General features: G+C 47.0%; 1 protein-coding gene across 6 annotated transcripts in view; it reads left to right on the top strand.

Annotated features, from left to right (window-relative positions):
• Positions 1-22,981, top strand: part of Map2k5 (mitogen-activated protein kinase kinase 5) — a 217,915-nt gene that overhangs the window by 181,274 nt on the left and 13,660 nt on the right. For 5 of the 6 annotated variants that reach the window (XM_006511146.2, XM_030244354.1, NM_001364494.1 and 2 more), the window contains 2 exons: positions 3,037-3,098; positions 6,162-6,207. In XM_006511146.2, coding sequence (XP_006511209.1) covers positions 3,037-3,098; positions 6,162-6,207 — 108 coding nt within the window. Of the gene's footprint in view, positions 1-3,036; positions 3,099-6,161; positions 6,208-6,972; positions 7,906-22,981 lie in introns of those variants that run through there. The other variant, XM_011242740.3, reaches the window with a different exon arrangement.

Raw genomic sequence — 22,981 nt, 5'->3', positions numbered from 1 at the left:
CTCCACCACCCTCTAGCCAGCCCTCTGATTCTCAGAATAGGTCTCCTTGAAGCATGCAAGAGATGTGGGTTTTAAAATGAAAAAGAAATATCTGATGGCATGCACTTGAGATTAGATTGTCCCCCCCCCCCACATCTCTGATGAGTGATTTCTTCTAGACCCCACTGAGATGAGAATCTGCTCTCTGCGACTCTCCAAAGTCAACATGGGCTGCTGTTGTCAGAAGTAAAATAAATTATTCACGTCTACCACCCGGTGTTCCATAGTTTTATAATATGAGACATGTAACAGGCCATAATATTAGGTCTTAAATAAAATTAAATATCCACATAAGATGCTGCGTGTCTCATTTTCCTTCTGCTGTGTTAAAGTGACCCCTTCCTCAGGCTGCCATGTCTCTGAGTCATAAGTGACTCTTGCTTGACATTCCACCTTGCAGCAAAGGCTACATTAGCATCATGCTTTATACAAGATCTTTGTAGAAATCCAGTCCAGAAGTTTAACCATCTTGGTAAATATTCAGCCACATTAAGATATCAAGCTTTATTTTCCTAAATACTGAGTTGGAAAGCAACTACTGGGTAGAACGTGGCTCTGCACGCCTTTAATCCCGGCACTCATGACACAGAGGCAGGAAGATCTCTTTGAGTTCAGGGCCAGCCAGGCCTCCAGAGAAAAAGACCTTGTCTTGAAAAATAGTAAGTAAATAAGTAAGTCAGTTAAGCAGTGGCCACTCAGACAGTTGGCCCTACGCGCACATCTAAGAAAGAAGAGGCCCATGCAGGGACAGTGCTTCTTCACAGATGAGAATTTGTAAAGTTTGCATCTTCAACTTTTACCTGCCTTCTCACTCACAGCTGTTGAAGGTGCAAAAATGTCATTTCTGAGTTTTCTTTTTCTTTTTTTAAATTTTTTGGGGTCAGGATATCGCTATGTAGTCCTGACTGTTTAGGAAATTACTATGTAGACCAGGTTGTCCTCGAACTCGGGAGAACCATCTTGCCTCCTACACAATGGGACTGAAAGTTTGTGCCACCATGCCCAGCTAAAATGTCAGTTCTTGACCCAGGAGAGAGAGAGAGAGAAAGAGAGAGAGAGAGAGAGAGAGAGAGAGAGAGAGAGAGAAGATGCTAGATGGCTTTCCTCAGAACAGACCAGGTCTTAAATTGATACCAAGTTTTATTTTTGCTTTTCGAACCAATGGGGCTTCTGTGGCCATGTTACAGAGGTGTTGCCGAGGTCCGGTCTTGTTACTGTGGGTCTTGCGCCTTTTGAGTAACTGCTTCACCCTGCTCTGGGCGTTGCCTGTGAGTGGTGCTCTGAAGCTGAGGAGGTTTTATTTCACACCCCTGTCCTTTGTTTTCTGTCATCCTGGAAGATTTCCTCTACTGGTGACAATTTCAAATTTGGAACGACGGCCACCGCCGTCCCCTCCCCTTTTGCTTTCATTGGATGAATAAATTCAGTGCACACGTGCAAAAGCCAAGATGGACCGTGCTCACCTTCTCACGTACACTTTTTTTTTTTTTTTTTTTGGCAGCCTTGGCCCCCTCAGTTCCTTTTGATTTAATTGTATTTTCCAGCAGTTTCCAAAGTGTTTGAATCGGAAACAAAGCCTTAATAAGAGTTCTAGTTAATTTTCTGTCTTGTAATTACCGATCTCATTTTTCTGATAATTGGCCACAGCAATTATATGTATATTTACTAATCACATAGGAGGCTGTGCGGTTGTGTCTATCTGCCACCATTGATAATGACACTCGGAGTGCAGAGGTGTCTTTATCTTCTTCTGCTTTCCACTACATCAAAGCTATTTCCTCTCGTTCTCCATAATGAATACATGCATGCATTTGACACAGTTGTGTGCTAGAGAAATTGTTTGGCTCCCACCAAATGCTGCATACTCTGAGTTCCTAGCCTGCAGCGCTGGAAGGTTGTATGTAATGATATATTGCTCATCCAAATGGCCAAAGCACTCCAAAGCGCAGTGAGATTAAAATAAGTCATTCCTTTGTTAATTTAAATAGGTGCATGTATCATACTTTGCAGGGCACTTTGTGTAGGGGTGTCAGGGAGGGAAAGAGGCGCCGAAAGGTATTTTTAATAGCAAATGAGAATGGATGAGAGCAGAGTCATTTGCAGCTGCCTACTTTATGTGACTCTCTTGTTCCAACTGTAGGCCTAATGAGATGACTGTTGAAGTACTCTGCAGTGTAATTTCATTACATCCTGAGCTGCCACGCTATAAACACAGCAGCGCTCTCTGTCACTCGTGGAAAAACTCCTAAATTCTTAAAGCCTTCCTCTGCGAATGGCAATGGGGTCTCTCCCTGGGTCACGAAGCCCAGTCATTTGTGGCCGTGTAGCTTCCTGTTCTTTCTGAGTTGCTCCTATGGCCACCCCTGGTTTTTTGTCTGGTCGTGGAGGTGGGAGTTTCTCATTATGTCCCCAGTTCACCGGCTTCCTGACACAACAGTTGGCCCAGACTGGCAGAATGGATGAAATTCCTTCTCAGGAAACAACATACCCTACAAAGTGTCTGTCTTTAAATTAAAACAAATAAACAAGCAGAAAACACAATGCAAATAAATATACAGCAAGGGCAAGCAGATAAGAGCAGTGAAATATACAAATAGAAGTAAATAACAGGAAGATGTAAATAACCAGCAAACCCAGGAAAAGAAACAAAGGTCAAAACAAGAATAATTTCCCGGCTCTTTGTTAATTACAAGACCATTTGTGTGTTACTTAAATAATCATTAATTTCTCATTTACACTTTCCCTACCTTCCTTCCTACCCCGTGGCTATCATTGTCCTTTTCCCCCCACCCCTCCCTCTCTGCTCTCTGTTTCTCACCATCGTAAAATGTGTGTGCCTTGAAATTTGGCATCTTTACCTCACTGTGTGGAGGAGGGTTCAGCCAGTCCTTTTAATTGGATGAGGCCTTATGCCATTCCAGCTCCTCCTCGGTGGGTGGAAGAGGAAGAAAAAAAGCAGTCTGTGACTTTGGGTGACTGTTTCCTCCTCCCTCCCAGGATTCGCCGGTCCTTCCGCTTGGAGAGTTCTCGGAGCCGTTTGTACATTTCATCACTCAGTGGTGAGCACCACCCCCACCCCCAAACTCCCTACACCCCACCCCTATCCCACCTCCCCCACCTCCCCGTCACCCCACCACCCCCACACTCACACCCCCCTTTTACAAACCCCTGTGCCCTCAATGTAAATGATACATGCCATTAACTCCAAGGCTCTCTGAGACCTTGTGACTCTCCTTGCTTCCTTTTGGAGATGGGAGGGACTTAGGGGCCTTGGGCAGCTAGGGCAACAAAGCCAAGGAATTGTTTAAATTATGTAAATGTTACTTACACACAGGATTGTGGACATAATTTAGAGGTGTCCCCCCCGTCTTAATAAACTGAGAAACCTCTTTGATTTTTCTTCCCCCAAAATACATAATTTTGTAGCCCCTATTGATAGACATATGAAGCTTTTTTATTAATATAACCTCAGTTTATCCATAAAACTGCCTGTTACTTAGCAAAAGCAGTAGTACATTAATTCACATGATTCCCAGTAAATAATTTATCTTCATGTGTATTTTAAACACAATATAGTCAAATCTCACTCAAGTTTGATATTTCAGAGCCCTTTGTTAAGCCCTCTCCAACCCTGGAGGGACAGGGAAGAAATGCTGGATTTTGCAGGAGTGGGCATTGGAGCCTCGAGGCATGGCCTTCCGAACTCACCGGCCTCACTGTTTTACCCTGAAGAAACAGTTTTCAACCCAGGGTTCTTTTCCAGCCTTCTGCCGTTTTCCTCCTGACAGGACACATCTTTCTTTTATTAGCCCTTTCACCTTCTCCCCAGTCCTGCTGGACCTCTGTGGTATGGCCTCAGGAGGCCAGTTGCTCTACTGCCCTCTGGCTCACCCCAGCATGGGGAATTACCCCAGAGAGGCGAGGCAATTAGGGACATTGGAATGGTGATCTTCAGAGGAGGAGGCAATACACACCTAACATTCTGAAACTCTGTAACTCCCCAGTTCCTCTCCCTCCATTTCCCTTCCCCGCAAGGTGCACAGGCGGCCTCTGCCAGAAGCCTTGCTCTGGAGCAGGACAAGGTGGGGTGGGCCGCAGCAGAGTCCTTGCTCCACTGCAATGGCTGTGCACTGTCCCCTCCCCCGCATGATCCATCTGATGGCTACACAAAAGTGAAACCAAGAAATATTCCTTAATATAAATGTCAAGCTTTATCACCTTTTTGACTGAGTGTAATATGTTACCTCTTAATGAAAATGTCTCGTACAGTTTATATTCCACCAGAAAAAAAAAATGAGGAAGAAAATGTCTCCCAAATCAAAAAATTGTAATTGTTTCTATTTACTTAAAATACTTACATCATATTCTGTAGCTTTTAAAAACTATCTTTGCTCCAAAAATCCTTTGTTTCCAAAGCATGCCATGCTGGGGGCAAATGCTTATTAATTAAACACTGGGCCCGTGAGCTCTTGAAGCTCGTTAAAACTGTTTGTTAGAGCCCTTGTCCAGAAACAGATTAACCTCTTAATCTCCAATACATGGAATTCCTGAAAACACTCAGAAGTCTATCACGCCCCACTTTATGCACAAACTGAGGATCAGCCTGCTATGCCAGGCTGCCTGGAGCCCAGGGCTGGGGCATTGCAGAGAGAGGATGGGTTTCCGACATCTGTGTGCTCTCTGGGTGGTCTGAGACCAGCCTGGAGGTGGGGCAGACTGGGCAACCAGGATAACAGTGCATGAGGCTTCCTTACCACCTCCACAGATGTCAGCCAATACAGAAGTGATGGTGGGTAGTAGCCTTGTTTTCCCAAGAGATACAGCTACTGTGGGATGTCAGGTCAGGACTGTTATGGACTCCACTGTCCACACAGCCTGAGTCACTTGCTAACAGATGCGGCATTGAGAGGTGCATGTGGTAATTTACAGGGAAGGAAAAGGCCTCGATGTTTGTCATTAATGGGTCTTAGGTATTCTTGGTTACCAAGCTATCATTAAATCTATTTTAAAAAAAAATACTGTCAGGAAATGCAGCAATCTCTTTCCATGACTCCACCTCACAAATGCACATGGCCACAGGTAAGGAGCTGCCCACACTCACCTCTGTACCATTTGTGGTCCTTCATCGCATAGCTAGGTACAGGCAACTGCTACTAATTATAGCTATTGAAGGGAAGTCAAGAAACAGTTTGCATGAGGAATGTGGTTCTTTAAGGGGCGTAAATAAGCCTAACTGTCTTGTAGCTGTGAAATGAATTATCACCTTGCATTTTAGCTAAAATAAGTGCAAGTCAAGAGGACGTGTCGGGAGCCATCTGTGGCCTGTAGTATTGTCTGCACTTCTGCCCTTTATTTATAGCTCGGCATTGAATGCCAGAACCAAGGAGTGTTTTCTCACGTGCCTTCCCAAAGACCAAAATAGAACTATATAATTCCCTGAATGTAAGATTGAAATAAGCTGACAGCTGAGTCAGGACGAGAATGTCGCTGCTCCTTTCACAATGATTTCATAAACAGGATTACAGGGACAGGGGCGTGGCTCGGTGCTGAGGAGCACTTGATCCTGCAGAGGATCTGAGTTCAGTTCCCAGCATCCACGCAGTAAGTACTTCCCAACTACCTGTAACTCCAATCCCACGGGATCTGACCTCTGTGGGCTCAGGCACACATGAGCTACACATACCTGCATGTGGGCAAAACAACCATAAAATAAATCAATCTTTAAAAAATAAAGTTACAGGAAACATACCTTTATTTCAACGGTAATTTTTTAAGAATTATTTATTTTATGTATGTAAGTACCCTGTAGCTTCCTTCAGACACACCAGAAGAGGGCATCAGATCTCATTATAGATGATTGTGAGCCACCATGTGGTTGCTGGGAATTGAACTCAGGACCTCTGGAAGAATAGTTGGTACTCTTAACTGCCAAGCCATCTCTCCAGCTCCCTCAACAGTAATTTTAATAAGAGATTGATTCAAGGCCAGCATAAGACAGGAACCATGTGTTAGTAATTTGGACAAGCATTGAGCTGGTAGATTGTAGACTTTCAGCAGAAACCACGGTAGATAGTGGAATTACAAAACCATATGAATGAGGCTCTTTTGTCTTCCTCCTGCAGCATGAGGAAGCAGCCCAAGGAGAGACCGGCGCCTGAGGAGCTGATGGTGAGTGAGTCTTCTCTGCGGCACTAGAGTTCTCCAGTCCCATGCTTATGGTTGACATTACAACAGAGCCCCACATGAAGGGCTGCAGCTGCGGTCCACTTGGTAGAGCGTTTGCCCTAGCATGCTCAGAGCCCTGGGATCCATCAATCGCACCCGATAACCTAGCATGGTGACACATACCTGTGATCGTGGCATTTGAGAGGTAGAAACAGGAGGATCAGAAGTTGAAGATTATCCTCAGCCACACAAGGATTGTGAGGCCAGCCTGTGATACGTAACTCTGTCCCCAGTCCCACCCTCCCTAAAACCGGGACATTTTTTTTTAACCCACAGGCTAGAAAGTCAGCATTATTTACTTTATTGGGTAGGGTTTTTGTTTTCTTTCCATGCTGGATCCTGAAACTAGAGTCTCATGAATACTGAACAAGCACTCTCCTGCTGACAGAGATCCCCAGCCCTGGGTAGGTATTTCTGAAGCTCAGACCCTTGGACTTAAGTTTCGTGTTTGGAAAAAAAACCCCACCATTTTGAAGCTTCATGCAGACCTCTCTTCATCTGCTTCATCCAAGGGTCACACTTGCTGGGGCTGCCTTTCAGAAGTCCCAGCCAGGAGACAAGACAGTTGTAGTGTGTAGGGCAGTCCTTCGAGAATCGTGTCTCTGTGCGTCTGTGTGTCTGTGTGTGTGTGTTGGGGGGAGGGGTTGTCCTGGTTTCACGTAGAGTGAAATGAGATCAATGTAGTGAGAATCTCTGCTCTTTCCTCAGAAACAGATCCTGCTGATGGCCGGTGCTTTGTCCCCAGCTCCAAGGCAAGGTTGCTTTGATTGCAAATGACAGTTTGCAGTGAGCAGGGAAAGGGACAGAGATGCTCCCTCTCAATTCCCAAATGGTCATTCATTCCAGCCGCGTGTGATCTGACAGTGCAAGCTGTTAGAGCGGTGCTGGGCATGCTGGGATGGAGCGTTAGGAGCAGTGAGTTTAGCCTGCACTGCCTGGTACTTGAGTGTTGCTCCCCATTGCCAGGTGAGGCCTCCCTCAGAGCCAGCCTCAGCCTTGTTAAACAAGGTGCAGCTCACACAGCTCACACAGCTCGCCCATGGTGGGATTTCCTTCTAAGCACCCGCCTTCTGGGAGCCACAGAGCCCTCACACAACGCATGCGCCTCTGGTGTCACCTGCAGTGCATTGCTCATTCACAGCACACTAGGCTAGCTCTCACTTCCCCTAAAAGCTGCAAGTTAAAAACTCATCCCCAAAACCTCTGAACTTACTATCTGTGGGTTTCATGGACAGACTAAAGGTGGGGGGTGGGGGTTTTGTTGGTTTGCTGTTTAAGTGGTCTGCTTGTTGTTGTCTTTCCTTTGTTTGGTCTCTGATGGTTTGGGAGTTCTTGCAGTTAGTCACAACTGAGAAAGCTTGGAGCAGGCTCTAGAAACAGAGACTCATTTACCTGGGTCATCATTGGCTATGGCTGGAGAGCTCAGCTACTAAAACAAAGAAGTAGGGTTTCATAAAAGAGATAGCCGTGTGTAAGTGCATGTTTGATGCTGCAGTGAGTTGGTCACTTATAAATAAGACACCTGCAGATCATGTGTGCACTCATAAATGCATGTGGATGTGTGTAAGAAACACCCCTGAGGAAGGCAGCACTGTCATGAGGACAAGGCGCGTGAGTGGGCACTTACCACTGTGCTACCCTACCTTTATAATTAACAAATATATTTTTTAAAAGATTTATTTATTTATTATTTATATGAGTATACTGAAGCTGTCTACAGACACACACTAGAAGAGGGCATCAGATCCCATTACAGATGGTTGTGAGCCACCATGTGGTTGCTGGGAATTGAACTCAGGACCTCTGGAAGAGCAGTCAGTGCTCTTAACCGCTGAGCCATCTCCCCAGCCCAACAAATATATTTTTAAGAAATAAAGAAAAACATACTCACAGGAAGCACCGTCCTGTACTTAATTTTCTCTTGTACTCACCACTAAGATTTTGGCGGAATTTATCCCGCAGTATAGTGGAGGTGAGGCTCACCCTTATTGGTGAAGAGGTAACAAGCGATAGGGAGTCCTGTGCAGGGCTCAGCACGACAGGACCTCCCTGGCTGCTTCTGAGTAAAAACGGGACCCAGAGGGAGTTGGAAAACTCGTGGGCTGTCCCTTGTCTTGAGCCGAGTCATATCTTAAGGAACCAGGTCTATGTTCCTTGTAACATATGAATGGCTTTGATTGTGTCTTTACCCTCTCTGCCTGTGGCCTATTTGATGATGCTCCCACCAGAAGTCACGGGCCTCAGCAGGAATGCAAGGACTGTAGAGCCCATCGCCCATTGCCATTGTCATTGTGGTGCAAGAATGCTCCTTTTGGGAAAATGGGAGCAAGGAGAGGGAGAGAGCACGCAGTTTATGTCTCAAGCACAGGAACTCTAGCCAGCAGGGTACCAGAGGCTTGGACTCGAGCTGTGTCAGCTGTGGGTCCCACAGAATTATCAAAAATTTCCCTATGGGTCCTACACTCCAAGTCACAGGAAGAAAATCAAAGATGAAGCCTGTGGAAATACGAAAGTTATCAAATCACCCTTTGAAAACTCTCACATGAACTCCAGATGGAACCCACGTGGTCCTGCCTAAATAATGATGAATTCTGATGGATAGGCCAGATCACCTGGCCATGCACATAACAGTGTCAGACTCTCTCTTTGTTTGTAGAATGACTTTACAGACTCAGGTACCCAATATACAGCTTTAAAATTGTTGTTCATGTCATTCTGGAGAGTAAATATGAAACTCGAGGTTTAATTCAGACCATTAAAATCTCAGGTTCAAGCCGGGCGGTGGTGGCACACGCCTTTAAACCCAGCACTTGGGAGGCAGAGGCAGGCAGATTTCTGAGTTCAAGGTCAGCCTGGTCTACAAAGTGAGTTCCAGAACAGCCAGGGCTACACAGAGAAACCCTGTCTCGAAAAAACCAAAAAAACAAAAACAAAACAAAACTCAGGTTCTTAGGTTCAAAATACAGTTCAGTGTGTAGCTGCTAAGTTCCGCTCTGTTGTTTTGCACATAGCTGTTTTTATGCCCTAAACAAAAGTCTTAGGAAGCTGGACCAAGGAATTTTCATAATGCTTGCATGTTAAGGGCTAAAAGCAATATGGCTGGCATAGTTTTCTGGTGGACAGGACTCAAACTAGGCATGTTGCTTCTCCATAGCTGTAATTCCAGTACTCAGGAGATGGCTCAGCAGCTAAGAGTATGTACTGCTCTTAGAGGACCCAAGTCAGTTCCCGACCTAATATCAGGCAGTTCACGACTGCCCATAACTCCAGAGACAGGATCCAACACCTCTAATCTCTGTAGGCACCTGCATGAATGTGATGCACATAAACTCACAATGATACATACATACATACATACATACATGCATACATGCATACATACATACATACATACATACATACATGCATACATACATAGTCGCTGGAGAGGTGGCTCAGTGGTTAAGACCACACTGCTCTTTCAGAGAACCCAGCCAGGTTCAATTCCCAGCATCCACATGGTGGCTCACAAACCATCTGTAACTCTGGTTCCAGGGGAGCCAGTGCCCTCTTCTGACCCCTGAGGGCACCGGGCATGAAAGTAATACACAGACATAGACACAGAAAATGCATCCATACACATAAGTTTAATTTTATAAAAGAAATCTTTTTAAAAGAAAGGCAGGCAGCAATTAAAGAGCTGACTGTGTTTGTATGAGTACTTGAGTTCAGATCCCTAGCCAGGTGTCAGGAGATCACTGGCCCGCTGGCCAGCCGGCCTACCTAAAAAGGAGAGTTTCAAGTGAGAGACCCTGTCTCAAAGGAGTAATAGAGGAAGACAGCCGATGTCTTTCTCTGATCCCCACACTCATGCACACAAACACACCATATACAAGCAAAAAAATCTAAGTAAAATTTAAAAGCAGGCCATGGCATGTACCTATAATCCTGGTGCTGGAAGTGGGAACAGAGGATGCTAGGAGGGGCTCTCTGGCCGGCCAGCTGATGAGCTCCAGGTCCCGTGAGAAGCCCTGGAAGCATAAATTGTTTGCAATCTACTTTAATACGGGTTCAACCTCTCCTCTAGCCCACCACCCAGCAGAAGCCATGGGAGAGAAGAGTTATTAGGATATGGGGAACTGGGCCTGTTCAGCAGTAGTTCTTTGGGGGTGAGCTTGGTCTTCTTTGACGTGTTCGGTCCCATCGCAAACACCAAATGTGACTCAGCAGCTGCAGACCAGGCCTCTAGGCAGGCAGACACCAGGCAGGAACCAACAGCTGTAGTTCAAGCCTGAAGAATACACCAGGCTGGCCACCCAGCCTAGGGGGAGGCTGCAGAAGCGGCAAGCTGCCACAGGAACCTCACGAGTGAGGTTCTCCTTGGGTGAGTTTCTCTCAATGTTGGGCTCAACAACGCTATGTAAAACAAACCAATACATGAGAGTTGTTAGCAAAGAATAGGGAGAACAAGCCAAGGACGATGAAGTAGCCAGTGCTCCTCTCCCACGGTCTGCAGGGTCATGTTTATACTCCTTCATCACAGGCCCTTTCACGTGTTTGCTATAGCCAAACATCCTTTCACCTGTGTCTGCTTCAGGAAAACATTCTCTCACATTTGCCTCAGCAAGACATCCTCTCACCTGTGTGCCCCGACCAAACATCATTTGACATAAATGACTTTCCAAAGAAACTAGAATTTTTTCACTTCAAGACCTGTCTTAAACAATAAGATAGGATGAAAAAGAGACCATCCAGTGTGGATCCCTGGCCTCCAAGGGCTAGGCACACTCACACACAGGTGATAACACATACACACACAGGTACACAGATAATATATAATACACACACATACAACACACAGATAATAAGACACTCAGAGTTTTCATCATTAACTTCCACACCCTCTTATGAGTCATAGAACCTGCTGAATAATCAGATTGATATATTTAAGGACCCCTATGAGCAGAGTCCTGTGCTTGACCCAATAGCTGCTTTAAAGGGCAGTAAATCACACATTGCTGGGTAGAGGCCAGGTGCCCAGCTAACCAGAATGAAGCAATAGTTTTACAGGAACAATGTAGACTTGTGTGGGTAGGGGACGTGCTATGTGGAGACGGCAGTGTATGGAAAGCCCCTTTGAAGGACAGGTTGAACTGTATTAATTTTCAAGGGACCATTCTAGGCAAAGAAGACAGAACAGGAAAAGCACCCTTGTGGGTGGAGACACCTTTGGGGGGGTCAAATGATTCTTTCCAGGGGTCATCTGAGACCATCAAAAAATACAGGTATTTACATTATTATTCATAACAGTAGCAAAATTACAGTTCTGAAATAGCAATGAAAATAATCGTATGGTTGTGGGTCACCACAGCATAAGGGACTGTATTAAAGGTCACAGAATTAGGAAGGCTGAGCCACTGAGCTAATACCTGCTGGATCAGAAACCCCTTGACCTTGGCCTAATAGAATTCTAGACCCTCAAAGGTGGAGGTCACATGGGCAGTGGATCACCAGCTGGGTAGTCACTAGAAGAATTTCTCTTCTACAGCAGGGACTCCAGGGTTGCTCTAAAAGTGTTACCTCTCCATCAAAGCAGCACTAAGCCCTGTGTGTAGACCTCTGTCCTTGAGAAGATGGCTCTTGAAATGTACTTCCTGCTCAACTGTAGGGAAGTCACTTGTGCTGAGAGCCATCAGATTTCTTCAGGCATCAGGAGCCTAAACCAGAAATCAGGAGTCAGCTTTAAGCCTCAGGAAGTAAAGCCAGCCATGCAGGCAGCCGTGAGCCCTCAGCATGCTGCCGTGCCAGGCAATCAGACACGGCCCCAGGTCTCTCTGCTCCTGCAATCTTGATCCCACGACTGAAGAACCACATGATGCACCCTGACCTCTGTAGCCAGGAAACCTCAACAAAACGTTTCCAGGCAGTAGACACTGTGGAGGTGCAAGACAGACCCTTCAGCAGGCTTCAGACAGCCACAGTCAGCTTCTGCCAGCCAAAACGATGGTGGAATTTGAAAGGGGGACACACTACAAAGGCAGTGGAGAAATGTTTCCATCATGTCAAAGATCAGATTAGAAAAGACAAAATATTACATTGGATCCTTAAACTCGAGTACAGAAAAGCAACGTGAGATGGGTGTTCTGGTCTTATTTTGCTATCTAAATTGTCGGTTTAAGTGTTTCAGAAGCAAGGATGCAGAGCGGTGCTGTGTAAACAGCTTGTATCTGCAAACCACAGACATTGCATGGGAGACACTGTCTCCCACTAGGTTCTGTGGTAGCCAAGGTCAGCCTGGGATTAACAAGGACCTGAGCCACAGCCCTTCCCTGTATCACCCCAAAGAAACGACCTGCCCTTTGCACTTCGATATTTTCACATGTAAAGTCCGGAGATGTGCCACCTCAGGGGCCCTTGACCAGGGAAATCTGTGAAGAGTCCAAAATTACATGCAGAATCCTGTGTGGCATGTGCAGATTTGCATTTTTTTCTTTCCATGAAAGGAGGAATTCATAGTTGTCACCAGTTTTTCAAAGGGACCATGACCCTCAGTGATTGTTCAGCTCCCAGGCTACCTTGGCATTCTGCTCTTTCCAGCTTCCTGTCAGGGCCAGACAAGCAGCTCAGGAGGAGGCAGTCACTCCCGGGGAGGGCGCTTGGTGTGGGGGAGGGAAAGGAAGCATCCTCCCCGTGGGATCTGCCAGGCTCCCACCAGCTGTCAGGCAGCCCTTTAACCTCCCAGCCTGTCCCCAATGAGGGTCATAGCTCAGGACCGGGCGGGTGAGGGCCACAGGCACCCACACAGTTACAGTCTGGGCTCAGCGTGGCGATCCTCCTTCTATGCATTTAGAGCATTTCCTGGAGCTTCCGATGTCTAAGCTCTATTTAATGGAATCTATGCATAGTAAGTAATCAGGTCAGAAGAAAGCAGCGCCCCGGTTTGAGATCAATCGCTGGCTAATACTTTATCGAGGCCACTTTATTATCTCATGCTGATCTGAACCCATTCTCCTCCTCCTTTGCAACACCCACTTCGGCTGTGGGAAAAGTACGGATCCCATACATATTAAAAACATATACCCATTCTATCTGTATGTAAATGCGTGAGGCACAGCTGGATATTGCAGAGGAGTTTGATTTACTAATAGTTATTATCTGTTCTCGCCGTTCAGTGAGAGAGAATCTCAGAAAAACAAGCTGGCACAGAAATTGTCTTTATGCTGTTACTGTCCTGCTTCGGTAACTGTTTAAAAACATGGGTTTTCTCTGTAGGTTCTAATAACGCCTGTCATTCTGCACATTTCCCCCCGTGCATGGCCCTGTGCCCTCTAGAACAGGGCATCCTGTGTGAGCGCTTCCCCCAGTTTGGTTTTTGTGTTCCTAAGAAGCAACCTGGGGCTCAGCTTGGGATGGGAACGTCACAGTTTGCTTAGGAACCACTGTAAACAGTAAACCCACAGTATAAACAGTAAACCCACAGCAGGGTGGGGTCTACAAGAAGCAGGCATAGGCCTTAGGGGAGGGTTCAGGCAGCCATAAGCACAATGAGTTTTGGATGTTTGCTCCCCCTGAGCCCAGCTGCAAACATAAGGCGTCTTATTTCTCCGTGAAGGCTCTGTGTATGGGGGTGGGGGGATGTTTGGGGGCCAATAAACACCAAACTGCTCCAGAAAAACCTGTTTAAACATTTAATTACTTGCAAAGAGATGCTAACTTCTTTAACTCCTCTAAATTAAATTGTCACTGGTAGCATTTCTGTTTGCCTGAACCCGTCTGTAATTACATTTTCAGATACTTTGGTCGGTTATTCTAATTAATCAAAGTGTATGATAAATCAGACATCTGCACACTCCCTTTCAAAGAATGAAGGGATGCTGGATTTTGGTCCCTTCTGCACTCAGACCCCAGCGTGACTTTGGGATTCACACAAGTGTCTTCACTGTGAGACACAGACCTTCTGATAACTGTGAAAGGTGAAGTGCGCTCGGCAAAGTAAGATGATCTCTATTCCACTATGTCAGTAGTCAGAGCATTCATTAACCAGAAATACCAAAAGAAAAGGGGCTGACCAGGGCTTCATGGAGGCAGGTAAAGGACGCTGAAGAAGGACAGGGGGTCTCCTCTCGGAGACTGGGGGTCCTCTTGGTTGACACAAAGGTGAGAAGATGCATAGCTTTCTGGAAGCACAGGACCCAGCCTGTCCAGCATCACCACCACATCCTACTGAAGAGGCTGAAGCTCAGAAAGGGCATCTTCACACAGCTACCTTCACACAGGTGCCTTGGGTGATCGGGGCCATGTGAGTGCTGGGGGCACCTATACTTTTCAACATATTAAGGACGGTTAGCAAACTCTTCTCACCGTGAATGCCATTTACTACATCTGACTATTGCCTGCGTAGTGCAATATGTCTGTTATTTTCCTTTCTCTTTTTCCTCCTCCTCTTCTTCCTCCTCCCGATTCCTTGTGGTCCTCCTTAGTTCCAGTCCCAGGATTACAGACCTGTACCAACATACCTGCCACATACAACCTGTTTTTAGAATGTTCCCGAGCATCTGGCTCATCCTTGCAGACTTCATTTTTGCTTAGGTTCTATACTTTACCTACACACATTAGCTGTGGCACCCAGAATTTACAGACAGGAGTCCTGGCTGCGTGCCCCCTTTGAGCACAAAAGTCCTTGTCACATGGCGGTGGCTCCTCACAAAGTCCAACTGATAGCCATGGCATCTTTTTTTCCTCGGGTTCCAAAGGCCATGGAGTAAGTAGTGTTTGTGTTTGCTTATGCACGGGAGTCCTCCAGGAGAGCTCATGTTAGCACTGTGACTACACAGAATTATAACGCCAGAGCCACTGTCTGGGTGCTTGAGACAGCGCTAAATCAGTCAGTTTCAATTTGAATTTCTGATAACACATTAACACTTCAGCAAGACTCTGGATTATAACCCCAGCAAACAGGCTTTGCTCTCTAGATGTGCCTGCTTAGTCTCCTTATGAGACTTTAAAGGATGTGTGTGTGTGTGTGTGTGTTATGTATTTTAAGCGTGCACATGTCGAGATACAGATGGAAAAGGCCTAGCCTCAGCAGCCATGGTGATTTGACAGCTCGTTTCCAGATGAGGCTAACGTTCCCCACTCCTTCAAGTCAGATCTCTTTCTCTCTTTCATTACATGTATTTATTTGTTTGTTTGTTGTATGTGCAAGCATCACGGCACACACATGGAGGTCAGAGGACAGCTTTTCAGGAATCACTTCCCAGTACGTGGACCCTGGGCATAAAATTCAGAAAGTTTGTCTTAGCAGCACCTTAACCATTGAGCCGTCTCACTGGTTAGTCTGATCCTTTGTTACAGCTATGAGTTCCCTGTGTAAGGCTGCCGTTGCTTGAACATGAGCTGCAGTACGTCTTGATTTACGGCATCTCATGTGAAGGCACATGGCAGTGCTGCAGTCATAGCCCCGAGGAACAGGGGTTAGTGTAGGTGCAGTAGGTGGAGTGGTTGGCCTCCTGTTTTCTTCATATCCAATTCACTGGGGGCTGAGGGAGCTACAATGTTACCCTGCATCCCCAAATTGGGTACCCTGAGATGCCTCCAGGTTCTGCTGTTGGGTGTGGTCTCCAGCCTAGAAGGCAACCCTCGTCCTTCTTGAGGTCTCCATCCTCCTGCAGGTTCACCTGGCAGGGCTCACTCCCCACTCTGAGCAGTACCTGGCACATGCGGATCTTTCCAGAGCCAGTCAGTGTGTGCAGAGTCAGCCCTCCCAGCTCCTCAGAAGAGGAGGGTTAGAGTAAGAGAGGGTTAGAGTAAGAAATGGAAGCTTCTAAGTAGACGGAGCACCTCCAGCCAGCCCTGGCCAGGGACAGAGATGTTCTGTCGTGTTGTTTGATCTTTTACAGCACCCTGGGTGTCTAGAAGGAGCAGCCAGTGGGAAGCTGGATTTTTTTTTCCCCCAACTAGATTGTAAGTTTGCTGAAGGAAGAGCATGGTCTCATAATTCAGTGCCTATCTCGGGCCTTGGCTCTCAGTCAGGCTAAACGCCATTGATCATTCCCTGCTTGCACCATTCTCGCTAACCCAGTCAATAAACACTCCTGGAAAGGAAGCGCTGAACACAAACACGACATTGTCCCCTGAAGAAGCTCACCCAAGGACAGTTGATCCCTGGAAAGTATGACATGCTCTGTACGTTAGGGCACCTCTACAAACATACATAATCTGATTTAAACGTTCATGCTGGGAGAGCTCATTCAGGTACAGTCAGCTTCCTAGAACACCACTGGGTTCACAGAATAGTACTCAAAGCATTTCACAAGCCAGTACGACATACCATCAACAGCAGAGCAGTTGTTAGTGTCTCAGTCCTACCTGGGATTGAGAACAACAGCCTGTAGCGCTAGGCAGGCAGGTGCTCTCTACACCACTGTCATTTGACCACTGGAGGGTTCACCTCCATCCATTAATTCCAAATCAAAAGACCATTAGCAAGCCAGGGCCTAGAAGAGGCTTCCTGGCTGGCACCCTCTTCTCCGATGAAATAGCAGGAGAGCCTGAGGTCCCCATCAGTCAGCACACCAGATGCCTACCGCCCGTGTGCCAGTGCTTAGGGTAGAGTGGTCAGGTTGCAGAAGCCCAGAAATGGTTAGCAGTTGAAGGTACAAAAAGATCTGGAAGCCAGTCCCCAGGACTTGGGAGTTACTGTTGAAGGTAGCAAACTTGTTTTCCCTGTGAGAAAACACTGATAAATAGATGCAGCTCTTATCAATTATTAATGTGTCTAACCAGGAATGTCAGGGGCTGGGGAAAATATGAGAAGCCTCCTGTTTACAGTTGTAGCCAGCTGGATTTGTTTAATGGGTTGTTTGCTTTTTAATTTGTAGCAGTTTTGAGCGAGACCTTTGGGGACTGGGAGTCGTACAGCTTCAGATACAGTTATGGGGGGGGTGCTAAACCTGTCTGCAGATAATTTGAGGTTCACATGGCCATTTAGAGACTACAGAAAGGCAGCGCAGACATTTGGGTCTTCCGTCCTCTATTTAATTTTCAAGATTCGAATTAAACATCAGGCCCTGGTCTACGGAGAGACATTTGCTGGAGTGTGGACTAGTTTCTTCCTGTACCCTGCTTCCCACTCCTCTGCTCGCTTCGTATAAACGGTCACTGATTCTGAAGTTGCAGAATAGGAGCCCTTCATTTATTCGAGCAAAGGTTCCCCTGGCACAAATAAAAATGGAATTTTCAAATGTAACCCGATTAACTCTTAATTGTACACCAATAGCCTGTGTTTGTCCTGGCTCCCTCGGAAGGCTTCAGTGCGACCTGCATCTCTGTCTAAAGTTGCGGGGGAGGGGGGATTCAATTAATAGCAGGACTTTCTAATTGTGGGATCGGTGTGGAGTTGACAAAAATTTGTATAAATAGGGTACATTTTTCCACTTAAGAGGGCTGTGCTGAGACATTTTTTAATTGGATTTTCATGGTGATTGACAGCATTTGATTATGACAGTAACTTTATTTGGCTGGGATGCTTTAGCCTCTTGTTCAGATTTCCCATCAAAGCTCCTTTTCATCGGCTCAATCCCCGGCGGAGCAGCAGTCATTGTGGAGGAGCCTTTTAGCACCTTTGTGTGGCGCTCCCTGGTGATGATTGGGCCCAGCTGGTAGTAGATAGGAAAATGGGCCTTTCACAAAGAGGCTGCGGCTCCCGCCTCTGCGGCTTCAATAATTTTAAGAGCCCCCCAAACCTGTTGAGGATTAGAAGTAGCTTTAGATGTGAAATGAGTGTTAAGTATTAGTAATCGGGAGATTAGGGCCCCAGGGACCATGAGAGATAAACAACCGCAATTAGGGCAAATCTGCCGATGTAAACAAAATTTAGCAAAAGCAGATGCCCTCGCCATTTTGGGGATTGATTCGAGGGCACGGAGGAATCGATTTTTGTCTTGTTTACACTTGCAGACCCCTGTGATATACTGGAAGGCTAAATATTTCATACCGCCTGATTTTAGTTAATTTTTTTTCCAGCGCCTCACAGTAGGCGCCTCTCTTCTCACAGTGACCAGGCCTGAGTTTATTCAGCATTCACAGGGAGCAGCTAATTGTCTATGAAGGGCCCCCGTGTTTAAATGGGCTTGACAGGAATTTAAATTTTGTTTCAATCAACCCCTGTGCTCACAGCCTGCTCCAGTTTCTAATTTTTAAATTAAACATGATTTTTTTTTAAGCCACAGCCTTGCCTCTGGAATGATCTCCCTCCAGCTTTCAGAAGACAGACAGGCAACCCCAGAAGCTGGCAGATGCTGGAAAGGTCTTTCTCCAGAGCCTGGGCTGGGCTCCTGAAAAGTGGGTTAAGCACTTGAGGCAGGCATGGCGGGCTGTCAGGGCCAGCAAGATTATAGGCTCCTGCGTGTGCCCAGGTGCGGGCTGTTTCCTGAGCTTTCTCAGCTGTGGAGAGGCAGAGTGAGAATTTCAGTGAGCACTCGCCAGGCTTTCGTCCTGAGCCCCAACTCAGCACACAGTGCCCCACCCAGCCTTGGGGGTGAGGGGCATCATGTGGCCCCTGGGTCCTGACTCAGGTCAGCTTGCGGCCCAGCAGGAGAGTGAGGATTAATCAGCCACTCTTGAAGGAGCTGATGGTGTACCCAGCCCTCCTGTCTCCCCTTCCCTTGCCTCAGCCACTGGCAGTCTCTGCGTGCCTGGAGCACTGTCCTGTGCTATGCCACAGCCCACTCCCCAGCCACATGGGCAACTCTTTCTTACTGAGCCACCAGGATTCTGCTCCTGCTGTCTTCCAGGCCTGCTGCAGTTAAGAAGGGAGCTTTCTCTAGCATGTTACCCTTCACACCACTGTACCTGGTCACAGACCAGATCATGGTTCCTAGAGGACAGATCAAGTCCTATTTATCACCCTCTTTGTATCTTTAGCATCCAGCCTCACCTGAGACCAACAGTCAGCAAATGTCTACCGACCTGAAATAATAGGAATTTATTTGATGGGTAAAATGAGTTCTGAGAGAAGAAAGGGTTTCCTTTGGCTCTGGGCATCTGGGGAGACTTTGTAAATGGAGTAGCCAATGGGCCAGGCCTCACAGGATGGGGGTGGGGGGGTTCTGTGTGTGCATTTATCACTATTTATGCACAAATGTGAAACTCAGCTTGGATCATAAGGGAGAGTACCATACTCTGATACCCACACTGGGCAAACTTGTTACCTTAGTTTGTTTCCTCAGAACCAACCTGACAGACATAAAAGAAATGCTTGCACAGAACTTGTGACTGATGCATTCAGAAGAATTCTTATTTATATGTGTATGATGAATTAAAAAATATGTATGTATTTATTGGCATAGGATTTCAGTCATAGCTCTTTAAGAGGCTGAGATGAAAGGCTGTCTTGAGCCTACGGGTTTGAGATAGCAGCTGGGATACATAGATCCTGGTTTATAAAACGAAATCTGAAAGAGAAATTATTCCAAGCCAGTGATATCTGTTTATGAACAAGAGCTAGCGTCTCCCATCTCGTTTTACCTTCAGGTGGACACTGTGGCTCTCTCTTATCCCCACTGTGATGTTGCATAAAGCAGGCTCAGAGAGGTTTACCACTTACCCGGAGTCCAGGACTGAGCAGAGCCCTACATCAGAGCTGTGCCTCCCGCCCCTGTTTAGGAGGCAGCGGGTTACCACTATGGTTTTGAGGACTGCAGGCAAGTGACTGTTCCAGAGCAGCGAAGTATAAATATTCCACAAAGAAATGAAGAAGACTGAATCGAGAGCCGTGCAGCCCTGGCACACTTTGCCTCGCTCACTGCCACAGCCCTGTCCCCTTTCATCTGCAGGGCCCTGAGTAAGAGCAGAAGGCTGTGCATGCTCAAACAAAGCCTGCTTGAAACCGGAACCTTAGTACAGACAGCACAACAAGGAGGGAGGCAGGAACACCAACCAACTGCTTACACCAGGTCTGCTAAGTAAGTGCTCATCTAAAGGGCAGCTGTGGACACTTTAAGGTTTTATTGTTCATTGGTTTTGGCAACCTATATCAAAAACTGAGGGTGGAGTTTGGCCTACTAGTTCTCTGGTCACAAGTTTCCCATGCTGTGGTTCCCAGGCACCATTATAGAAATAATTAGCTTCCAGGCACCTGGTTCCCCTCAGGGAAGCTTCCATGCCCCAGCCAACTTTACTGAGCTCATACTATGTATATTTACAGATTAATGTGTCCAGAGTTTGGGTGATGGACAGCAGCATTGCTTCTTAAACCCAGACACCAAGCAAAGGGATCAAGCCCGAGAGCACTGCTTGAAGGAGATGACACTTCCCTGTGTCAAGGCTTCTCTGTGGAGGAAGCTTCGTGTTAGCTTTCAGTGTGACGTAGCTCCTGGCCTTGTGTCCTGAAGTGTGGGACCAGCGGCTGCAAGCCAGCCACTTGGGTTGCATGGCTGTGTGAGAGATCAGAAGGCAGGGCACTGAGTCCAGACAGTGTATCCTCTGCAGCCATCCCAGTAAAGGCACCGAAGAGCTCTTAGCAGTCTCCATTGGATAGATGAGCACAACAACAAAAACCCTCTGGAGGGCTGGGCAAGGTGGTGCACACCTGTAATCCCAGCACTTAGAATAGATACAGAAAGGATCTGGAATTCAGGGTCACCATCAACAACACAGAGAGGTCCCGACCAGCTTGGGATACATGAGACCCTGTCGATGCCAACTGTGGCAAGAGCTTTGAGAGGCTTGTGAGCAAGAGAATGGGGCCACTTAGAATAGAGAGAAGAGAGTGCCCTCCCTCGTGTTCATGAGACTAGCACCCCAATGAGCCAGTTTGGACATCCAAAGCAGGGTTCCCAGTATAGGCACCACCTCTAGGAAACTAGGGGAGCCCCAGCTGTTTAGCTAGCTCGTGCCTTTACCTGTAAAATGGGAGAGGCGGGGCTGCCAATGTCACTCAGTTGGTAGAGCATCTGTCTAGCAAGCACAAGGCCGTAGGTTTGATTGCCAGCACAGCATAAGCCGGGTGTGGTGGTACAGCCTGTAATCCCAGCACTCAGACAATGGAGGCAGGAGGATCAAGGAGGACAGAGTTATCCAAGGCTAGGAAGCAAGCTCACAGCTAGCCTGAGTTACATGAGAACCTGTCTTGAAAATAATTACTGATAAATAATAAATGTTAATGGAGATGGTAACGCCCAAGTCACAGGTTACACTTTGCTCTGGGCTTCCAGCATGAGGTAGAGTTTATGGGTGCTCGCTTGTGAGCTCCTCGTTGTGTGACTTGCGTAGGTCTCACTCATGCAGCCTGTTTGGGTTATGATACTTACATCCAAGATTCTTGGGCATCTCCACTTTTAGCATCTTGGACTTGGAACAAGTTCAGGTGTGTGGGATGTTCGAAGCTAATGACCACTGGTTCGGTGGGCTCTCTGGTGTCTGCTCCAGTCAGCACTGAGATGTAATGGCCCTGTGCTTGGAGGGCACCACCAAGAGTAGCAGTGAAGTGTGTGTTTGTGTTTGTGAGTGCTGCTGTGGTGCAGCAAGAACGCCAGAGCCGTCAGTGTCCCCAGGAGCAGCTAAGGCACACCCTCTGGTGATGTTTGGAGAAACGGGACAAGCCGGGCACTCCCTTCCTGAGTGGTGTATGGTGTCAGGTGGTGTGGCTGAGGAGCCACGGTGGTCAGGGAGATGCTCAGCTCCACCTCAGCCTCTCGGGGAGGAAAGTCCACCAAGTTCAGAAATTAGAACGCAGTGGAGCAAGCAGAGAGCTCTTCCTTCCTGCCTACCTCAGTTTTACAAAGCATGACTGAGTGAGTGTGTGTGTGTGTGTGTGTGTGTGTGTGTGTGTGTGTGTGTGTGTTCTCCCCTCCCCACTCCCCACCCCCGCACGCAAGTGCATGTGGAGAACAGACGTCAATGCTGGGTTTCATTTCTGAGGAGCTTTGGTGTCCGTTTTAGTGTTCTGTGAACTTGACACAAGCTAGACTCAGAGAGGAGGAAGCCTCAGTTGAGAAACTGCCTCTCTAAGATCAGGCTATGGGCAAGCCTGTAGGGCATTTTCTTAATTAGTGGTTGATGGGGATGGTCCCAGCCCATTGTGGGTAGAGCCATCCCTGGACCAGTGCTTTTGGCTTCTGTAAGAAAACAGATATAAACAAACTTTGGAATCAAGCCAATAAGCAGCGCTCCTCCATGGCCTCTGCATCCTCCTGTCTCCAGGTTCCTGCCCTGCTTGAGTTACTGTTCTGAGTTCCTTCAGTGATGAACAGTGGTGTGGAAGTGAAAGCCAAATAAACCCTTTCTTCCCCAAGCTGCTTTCGTCATGGTGTTTCATCACAGCAATGATAACCCTAAAAAAGACACTTGGATTTTGTTTGTCTTTCTTTTGAGACAGAATATCTCACTAGCCTGGGGCTCCACACCTCAGGGATCCATCTTCCTGTACCCGGCCTTGCCAGCATTGGTGTCACAAGCACGTACCACACATCCAGTTCCGTTCTGGGGATGCAATGCATGTCCTCACACTTGTGAGGGAAGCACTTTGCCAACTGAGCAATTTCTCTGGCCAAAGTGTCATTTTTAGATGAGATTTTTTTGTTTATTTGGTTTTGGGTTGGTTTTTTTGTTTGTTTGTTTTTCAAGACAGGGTTTCTCTGTGTGTCCTCCTGGCTGTCCTGGAACTCACTCTGTAGACCAGGCTGGCCTTGAACTCAGAAATCCACCTGCCTCTGCCTCCCAAGTGCTGGGATTAAAG

The sequence above is a fragment of the Mus musculus genome, chromosome 9 (assembly GCF_000001635.26).
Source record: "Mus musculus strain C57BL/6J chromosome 9, GRCm38.p6 C57BL/6J".
In the NCBI taxonomy this organism is placed as follows: domain Eukaryota; kingdom Metazoa; phylum Chordata; class Mammalia; order Rodentia; family Muridae; genus Mus; species Mus musculus.
This window is presented reverse-complemented; position numbering and strand designations above follow the sequence as displayed.